General features: G+C 42.3%; 1 protein-coding gene across 1 annotated transcript; it reads left to right on the top strand.

Moving 5' to 3' along the window:
* The first annotated feature begins 526 nt into the window (after positions 1–526).
* LOC146822283 (olfactory receptor 2D3-like) lies at positions 527–1462 on the top strand. The gene has a single exon (XM_085610018.1). The coding sequence runs from the start codon at positions 527–529 to the stop codon at positions 1460–1462; it is 936 nt and encodes a 311-aa protein (XP_085466144.1).
* Positions 1463–10131: the final 8669 nt, after the last annotated feature.

Consider the following 10131-nt stretch of genomic DNA (forward strand, 5'->3'; position numbering starts at 1 on the left):
ACAACAACGTATTGAATAATTTAAAAGAATTTCCTTCCCACCTTTTACCACTATAAACCCCACAACTTACATAAAAAATGAATCACTCAATTGCTATATTTTAATTGTAATTAAATAATTGGCATTAATTAACAAAATAAATAATACTTAATTATAAATAAATTAATCCCCACCCTATTCTCCTATAAACCCCACCACCCACTCCTAAAAATAACACAGTTAACATAATGAATTACAACATATTTAATTAATTATTAATAATTAACATCCAATTAATAAATATTTACTAATAAAATACCTCCCACAATTAACACTATAACATATAAATTAAATGAATATTAATAAATACAAAAAATGAATACATATATTATAATTAAATTACTTCCCACCCAATTCCCCTATTAACCCACAACCCGCTGTAATATCACGCATTCAGCCAATCACAATTTGAAGCACCTTTCAAAACATGTTGTTATGTTACTATAGTTTTTGCTTACTGTCTTGCAGGCAAATACAAGAAAGCTCAATGGAGAAGATGAACGGAACCTCAATAACTGAGTTCCTGTTGCTGGGACTATCTGTGAACCCCAAAGTACAGATGATTCTCTTTGTGATATTTGTGGTGGTATACACGATCACACTCAGTGGAAACATCATCCTCATCACAGCTTGTGTCTTTGACCCTTGCCTGCACACCGCTATGTACTTCTTCCTGACCAACCTCTCATTTATAGACCTCTTCTACTCTTCCACACTTGTCCCTAAAATGCTGGTGCAACTCATTGGAAGGAACAGAATACAATTCTCTGCTTGTGCAGCTCAGATGTACATCTTTATGCTCCTAGCATGTACAGAATGTTTGCTTCTAGCTGTCATGGCATATGATCGCTTTGTAGCCATCTCTCTTGCTTTGCGTTATAACCTCATCATGAGCAAGCCTGTTTGTATAACATTGGCGACGTGTTGCTGGGTAAGTGGTAGCCTGTTGGCAGTTTTGGATACATTTTTTACTCTACAAGTTTCCTTCTGTGACAATAATGTCATTGACCATTTCTTTTGCGAACCCAGCGCTCTTGTAAAGATAGCATGTGCAGACAGCTTTATGGCAGAGATAGTGATTTTGTTTGTTGGAGGCCTTGTCCTTTTGGTGCCAATATCCATTTGCCTCTTCTCCTACATCAGCATCATCATTACAATTGTGGGAATCCGCTCTGCTGAAGGTCGATACAAAGCATTCTCCACTTGCATCTCACATATGATCGTCATCACCTTGACGGGTGGACCAGCCCTCTTCATGTACATGAAACCAGTGTCTAAAAAACAAGAAAATCAAGAAAAAATGGTCTCTCTATTTTACACAGTGATCCCCCCAGCTCTAAATCCAATCATCTATAGTCTGAGAAACAGGGATGTGAAAAAGGCTTTGCAGAAACTAACAGTGAATAATCTTTTTCAGTATTAATAATCTATGCAGAGTCAATACTTGTGATCATATGGCTTCACCTAAGTATGATCCGTATGTTGGACTGGTAAAACTGCAATGTGGTTTAGCTAGGCAATCAGAACATATTTAAATGCCCCTTAAGGTTGAGACACACTCCCAAGAAGGGTCTCAAGGGGGCCAACCTGAATCTTAAAGTGTCCTCTTTATTGGTGCTGCTGCTCTGATTCCACTGGCACAAACTAAAAAAAAAAGCATTTGCAAGGCAACAGGTTTCGCATTATAGGCAATGCTGGTGTTATTTGGCTATGCTGTCAAAAATGTATGACAAAAAAAGACTATGAAAGTGTGTGGCCTTTCAATGATGAAAGTGCTATTACAAGCGAGGATCAGCCACACTTGCTCCTTATAATTTAGCACACGCTTCAGCTGCAGTTAATGAGCATGGAAAGCAATGCGCCTTGTTGCCCACCAGGGGGCTTCTTTGAGCGGTTTCTCCTGGACCGTGGCAGAGTGCTTGGCATGAGTTGGGGCACTGGTTGCACAAGCGTCTCTGTTATGCATGAGGAGTACCCATGCAGAGCGCGTAGGTTAAATGGGAATAGAGCAGCAGAAGTGGATGATATCACCGCTCCCAGGACTTCGCTCCTCGGCTGGAGGCGTTGCTGTCTGATGTCACCTCTGCAACTGACGAGCATATGGTTTGCTTCTTCATAGCTGTGACTCTGCCCTGGTTTGAACTATTCTCAATTAACAACAAGCATTGGCATAGCCAACATGTCTCGCTTTTGGGACCTTATATTTAGTTATGCAGCACAATAGCCTTGGTGCAACAACAACTGTTGCATGGCAAAACACTTATAAGGTCCCAAAGGCGAGACCTATTGGCTATGGCAATGCTTGTTGCTGTTTTTGTGGTACTGCAATATATAGGGATGTAATTTGTCACGGTTTACAGTTTGGATTAGATCATTGATGACACTATTGTTCATAGGATCACCATGTCTCCAGTGACAACTTCTTGCTGCCCAGGTCGTACCAAGGGGTTCATTTTCCAGTGGAACTGCTGTCCTGATCGAGCTGAAGGTCCTGCTGCAATTGTCTCCTCCCTTTGTGTGTGTGGTTGTGGTTGTGTGTTTGGTTGTGGTTGTGTGTGTGTGGTTGTACGTGTGGTTGTGTGTGTGGTTGTGGTTGTGTGTGTGGTTGTGTGTGTGTGGTTCTGGTTGTGTGTGTGTGGTTGTGTGTGTGGTTGTGTGTGATTGTGTTTGTGTGTGTGGCAGTAATACTAAAAGCATCTCAAAATAAAGGAACACAAACATCGAGTTTGGAGAAAGAGAAAGCACGTTGTAAGTCAAACGGGCGCAGCGAAGCATTGACACAACAACAAAAACAAAACAAGATCACTTAGCTAAGACTGAGTGCTGATAATGGTTACACACAGCCCATCATCTTAAGAGTTTGATTGTTACCAATGTGCACTCAAACCTGCCCCCTGCTTGTGAGTTGCACCCCATATTTCATGAGTTATAACTGCTGCACCCACAATAGCGCTTTGAGATCTAAAGCGCAACATAGGTCTAATCGACTAAGCAGTCGCCAACATGCTGTGCTTTTAAAGAGAATGTGCCAAAAGTTTCCAGCTTCCTCATCATGTCCTCATGAAATCACCAACGAAAGGACTCCCTGAATGGTGCAACGGACATGAAGCAGCCGCTGCGATCAGAAATAAACACTGTGAACGTTGTCCAGTTTCACGGTAACATTTCCTTAATGTTCCTTAAGTCACAAAACAGTAATACTAAAAGCATCTCAAAATAATGGAACACAAACATTGAGTTTGTGGAAAGAGAAAGCACGTTGAGGCAGCAATGGAAGATACATTTAAGGTGGGCGTGATATTTGCCTGATGGAGATGCACCCACTGGGAGAATCCCGAACGCTTGTAAGTGCAAAGGCGGGGGGAGGGGTGGAGGCAGGGAGCAAGCAAGAGGAAAGACAGATGGCGCTGAAGGCTGCCGCTTCGCGCGTGCACGCTCGCGTGAACGCAAGCTTGTCACCAGCCAGCAGCACTTTGAAAAGTCACCTACTAAATCACCTACTAAAGTCTCTCCGAGCAGCGCATGCGCGCTTTCTCAGCGAGACCTAAAAAGACATGCAGCTGTTAAGATAGATGGGTGGCTATAAGAGAAACATTTAAAGACACATGAGAGCTGAGAGAGAGGGGGTGAAGGAGCATAGTTCAGGCGCTGTAAGGCTTAATGAGCCATTACAAAAGCCAGATGGTTCCTGTGCACATTCACGCTGCGCGTAACCGCACGCTGGTGGCCAGGAAAAGCCAGCCTTTGGTAGCACTTTGAAAAGCCAGTTACTAAAAGTTGAGCAACAGCACATGCGCTGCTCTAGGCTCGACCTAAAAATCACAGACGTGCATTTTCAAAGGTGTCCAATAATGACAGGCATATTTGTTCTGTTTGGGTCTCTTCCTTGTCGAGTATCTGGCATGCAGGTACTCGACAAAGATGAACCAAAAACCCTTACTCACATGGTAACTGCTCACTGTAATAAAAAAAACAGACATTTCAACATAAACTTTCATAACACAAGGTATCTAATAGGGGTGGGCGGAATTTGCGAAATCCACTTTCGCAAATTATCGCGAAAATGTTAAAAATTATCGCAAACACGCGGAAATATCGCGAAGATGCGGAAGATTTTCTCCCACATGTTCGCGAGATTTTCTGCATGGTTGCGGCTCACCAACTTACCCATGTGGTTGCACGCGGGCGCGGCCATCTTGTTTTCAGTTGTCTCGCGGTGCATGATCGTGAGAAGAAAGACATGATCGCGCGACGCATGACGTCACTGCGGGCGCGAACTGTCGCGAGACAGCGCAAATGGCTAAAAACAATACAACATCTCATGGAGAACGCGACCGGATCAAGAAAACTTGTCGGCGAACGCAGGGAATCAGGTAAGAGGATCGCACGCGCGCGAGAATGTATTATTTTACAGCGCTAGCAAGAAACAAATTATCGCCAAGCTGCAGAATGCGGAAATTTTGACATTTTCGCGCTCTCCGCGGAACGCGAAAATGTCAAATTATCGCAATTTCCGCGAACGGAACTACATTTTCGCCCAGGCCTAGTATCTAATTGCATGGGTTTCTACACCATCCGTTGACGCTGAAAACCATTGCAGGCAATTAATAAAGGAACATAAACATGTGTGCCCAGACCACACATTTAACAGCACCTGGGCACATCTGTTAATGATCGTGCCTGTGGGCCTTTAACACAACTATTTCTGGCAGGTAAATCGGTGTGGCTCATGAGTGGTCACGATTGCCACATACGCACGTTTGTTTCCCCAGCAAGATTTACGCTACTATAATTGGCTCCTTCTCCTTCGGAGTATAACTTGCTATGGAAAATCACCTATAAAAAGCCTTTTGTTGACCTGAAACAACCGTGAAGTCAACTCTTCAAAGAACTATGGAATATGACCCCTTTCGCCCATACCCACGGCCAATAGATAACAACAGTTCAAAAATATGAAAATAGTTAATATGCTGCACACTGTGTGAAATGTCGTGCCTGAGCCTTTGAAAATCTTAACTTATTACCTTTCAGATGGTAATATTTGCATCTTCCGGAGTTCGAAGAGATGACAATAGTGCAATATATCAGGTTAGGGAGGTGGGGGGTTAGGGCCTCTGCTTGCAGTAAAATCTAAAACCTTAAAGGACATTTAAATGGGGCAGAAAGAATGTCTATTTTTATTAATCCAGAAAATATTTTGTTTTACTGTTTACACTTTGGGCCCTATGTAGGTAATTTCTATTTACCGATTCTTAAATACCGAATTTTACCGATTCAGTATTTATGAATCGGTAAATAGAATGTAGGTAAAAAATCTGTAAATTTTTTCCGATTCGGTAATATTCGGTATTACTGATTCGGTATTAACCGAATCGGTAATAAGGAATACCTTCCTATTCATTCCTATGGGCCTCCAGGCCCATAGGAATGAATGGGAAGCCATTGACTATTACCGATTCGGTAATAGGGGGAGCAGATTCAAGGGTGGCAGAGTGTCACATTGACACCCTGTTGCACCCCTGAATCGTGCATGTGTGCACATGTGGCGCACATACATGCCCTAAGGGCATGTATGTCTGCCACATGGCATTTCTAGAAAAGCGCAAAAGTGCTTTTTAACAGGTATTCAGTATTTACCACCAACCTGTAGTTGGTGGTAAATAACGAATCCTTGAAACAAAAAAGCACTCACTTGAGTGCTCCCTACATAGGATTTGAGGATTCGGTAATTTACCGATTCGGTATTTTACCGATTTCTTAAAATACCGATTCGGTAAATTACAGAATCCTTAAAACCTGCCTCCTACATTAGAAAGGGCTAAATACCGGTCGGTAACGGAAAAATTACCGATTTTCGGCCGTTACCGACCGGTAATTAGCTATCTACATATGGCCCTTTGTGTTTACATTGATAACACAGCACTCAGTTCAGGCTTTGAAATGTGCCCTGGTTCACTCACAATGGCGGACCACTTTTTCCAGATAAGAACTTTTTGTGGACGACTGGTCCTTTGTGGAGAGTGCCAGTCAACTGACAGCACGGCGCCCTATTCTGAAAAACACAGGTGGAGATGCCCCCACTGGGAGAATCCCGAACGCTTGTAAGCGCGAAGGCGGGGGGAGGGGCAGAGGCAGGGGGCAAGCAAGAGGAAAGATAGATGGTGCTGAAGGCTGGCGGTTCGCACGTGCATGCTCGAGTAAACGCAAGCTTGTCGCCAGCCAGCAGCACTTTAAAAACTCAACTACTAAAGTCTCTCCGAGCAGCGCATGTGCGCTGATTCAGCGAGACCTAAAAACAACAGACTAGGGGGGAAGGTGGGTTGGGAAGAGGCCTATGTTTTCTGATAAAAAAAGTTACATTTATTAAAAATAAAGCCCAAAAACACCGTGTGCACAGAAAAGGGAGAGCAGGAGGGCCAAGGGAAGTGGTCAACACAGGTAACAGGAAGGGGAGGGAGCAAAGTCAACACAAATGACATGAGGGGCTGAAAGCAGAGCTTAGAACTCAAGCAGGAAGAAACCACGCCGCCCCAAATGCGGCATCCAAAGGCAAGGGTGTGCAGGATGGGGAAGGTTAACCTGTCCAATCAGCAGAGGAAGCACCGGCAGAAGTCTCCGTATGTGCTTCTTAGGGACAAGGTCGAGCCACAAGAGGCCTGTGTATTGTAATAAAAAAAGTATTCCTTATCACTCTAAAAAAACATGCTTCAGAAAAGGGAGAGGAGGAGGGAGGAGGTCAACAGACAACTGAAGGGGGTGGGACCAAAGTCAACATGACAACGGGTGCACAGAGCTTGGAACATAAGCCGGAAGCTAACATAGGCAAAAGAGAAAGTAGTGCGCCAACACTATATAGGGCCCAGGGTGAAAAAATCCCGGTAACAGGACAAGTCTTCAGGGCGGGAACAAAGCAGCCAAAAGGCAGACCAAAGTAAAACTTTGAAAGGTTGCCGAAGGAGGCAATGAAAATAAAATACCCACAATGGCCCTAGAGCATTAGGGGAAACCCCCATTGAAAACATTTCTGGAGCCAGGGTCCTGATTTTGGGATATGACCTTAAAATTAATAATAGGTAAAGGTGTGTCCACTGTGCCTCTATTGATTTCAATACATATTCACTTAGAGCAGACACTATCGTTGTGGGTGAGACAACTTTGGTGAAAGAAATGGTCCCAAGAGCAGAAGGTGAACAGTGACTTTGCCATACATCAAAGTTTAAATGAATGTCTAACTTCCTCACAGGTAAATTCAAGGCTGATGTTGATCTTCATATTATTGCCATCATATGCAACATCTGAGAATAAACTAAATTTCCAGCAAGGGGCTATGTAAAAAAAAATAAAAACACTCATAATATTCTTGAAATGCAGAGAGCTATTTTACAGAAAGATGCCATGGCACTTGGTTGTGCATCTCTAATACTACCGACTAAGCTATGCGCATTTATTGTGCCACACCTTGTTATTTAAAATAAGTTACATATTTACCAAAGGTTTGAGTCATTTTTATACCATGCAACGTGGTACAAGGCTGATGCAAACCCACAATGCAATTTAGACAAGCCAGGCAAGGCCACTTTGATTGCCCCTGAGTGGCTTGATAAATCAGCAGTAATACATGCAGCGCAAATCGCTGTGTTGCGTTACTTTTCCCCAGGGAGGCATTCCACTGGCTTTGTGTGGGTGTTTCCCATCAAATACCCATGGATTTCGACATATTTCCAGATTCAACATTACTGGTTAACCTGGGTATGCACCAAAATACTATGCTTCCCAGGAGAGGCATAACAAGGAGACATTTATCTTTGTTACTTCCTCTTTCTATATGTGCTACAGAAACAATCCTGCATGCAACACAGGCACCGTTGCAACATGGTGTAAGGGTGCCTGTGTTGGCGCTAGTCAGCTAATTGTGCACCAGTGCTGCGGAAAGGACAGGAATTTGTAGTTTTGAGATAAATATAGCACATCCCAGCCCTTTCCCTGTAATGCAGCATAGTAAGGTGACTTGCTGCGATGCGTTACTTTTTAATAAATATTCCCCACAGAGTTCTTCCATGGAGGTGCACACTTTATTTTATGTGTCTGCTTGAGAGAGGGTTCAATACTCTATTGCAATGGTTCTTGACCTTTTGACTTCTTTGGACCCTCACTTAATCATTACTAGAACCAGGTATACCCACTTAATCATTATACAAATTATATTCCCACTGCCTCATTGCTGGAAGCAGGGACTAAGCATGTTTGATGATTTGAACCAAAAAACAATACATCCAACTTACAACATATTCAGAAACAAGTATTCATCAAACAAATACATGAATGATGAAATATTTTATTTAATTGACAAACAAATATCAGAAATCCAAATTTTAATTTTAATGGGGAGGTCAAATCCTTCCTAAATTCAATTGAGAAAACTCATCTTCCATAGTAGATAGTGTTTCAAAAACTTTCAATGCACCCACAAATCAATCTGAGGATAAAAAATATTTTGTTTGCCTCCAATTTCAAATTCCTGCACATTTACAGAAGGGTGTAAAATATTTAATTTTAAAATGTGCTCCTTATTTATATACATTTTAATAATCTGTTAATATTATTTCATTTTGTAAGTAGCAATAGACCCCTTGAGTAGGCGTTGCAGGCTCCTATGGGTTCTCGGGCCACAGGTGAACGACCACCGCCCTATTGCAATGCAGTAAAATTATACTTCAGGTGGCTACTGTATTTTAGAGGTCCTGAAGTCCCTCAAACATTGACTGGACCTATCTTTACTGGAACATATGTCCTGGATGCACTTGTACAAATCTCAGTCACATTCCCTTATCACTTACAGACATAATGCTGAACATGGTCATGTTTTCTATGGGGGTGTTAAGGATTCCTGGGCCCTATACCTCAATTTTCATATTCCCACCACTGAGAGGCTAATTTTCCAGCAGCACAGAAATGTCAGGTCATAGGTTCTTCTGCACTGCACATCGTTAAACCTGCACAAGGTACTCTTAGGACAGTAAGCACAAGCACATTTGTATATGTAGACATGAGGACATCCTTTATGGTTGTGCATGCCATGATAAAGAACAGTCTATCCCCTGGATATCCCTACTACTATGCTACTATCTTCACTGGCAAATAGAAAATTGAGTGAATAGCCTTTTACCCTCAGAGTGCTATTCATATCATGTAAGGTACATTGTTCTGCAAGCCATATGTAGATCTTCCAGTCTTTCATTACTGAAATAACATCAGCCTACAGGTACTGTAAGTCACTGAGGTTATAGGAGAAGGATTGTGAAGGCAGATGCTGGCTGATGGAGTGTATGAGGTAGAAATCCTATGCACTCTCCATTTCATGCTCAGGCTAGAGCAAAAACTCATCAAGTCCATTCCCATTCCTACAAACCATGACCCCTTAGTCAGTGTGGAACAAGGTCATCTCTTCTGAGACACTCATACAAGATTAATGTGGCTTAATACTATGACGCTCCCTGGTTGATTATACTATAACTACAAGCAGGTTTGATTAGAAGTACAGTATTTGCTCAGGACACTAGGATTGATCTCTCACTACCTCATCCAATTAACCATTTCTGCAATGCGAAGTTTCATGATTTTTCGCTCACTGTTCTGCTGCTGGATTCTCAGTACTGACGCAGTGTCAACATTAGAGCGCAGTAGTCTCCATCACCATTACATTTTATGACTCTTGCTGTGCTTCTTAGGAAACATTTCTTAAGGACATTTACAGGAACATGAACACAACATTGCATGTACTCCTGCTTCAATTCTAGCTTTGAGGTCTCTCATTTTTCATCATCAATTTTCCTTACCCATTCTTCAATACAGCTACATTAGCACAATATTCTTACTGATAAGGAGTGCATTGCAGCAAGTTTGCCTCTATTTTGTGTTGTGCCCATATTTGTGGTGGATCCACACTGGCTGGTCCACACTCAACCTTTACCCATCTTAAAGAAAATGTAAGGTACCCGCAGTTATGGTTTCGCAAAACAACATATTGTGATCCTCTAAAATGTAATTTCTTTCCTGTTCAGAGATTGAGAGGCCACGTTTTTGTACCCAACA

This window comes from Triturus cristatus, chromosome 6, assembly GCF_964204655.1.
Source record: "Triturus cristatus chromosome 6, aTriCri1.1, whole genome shotgun sequence".
NCBI lineage: Eukaryota > Metazoa > Chordata > Amphibia > Caudata > Salamandridae > Triturus > Triturus cristatus.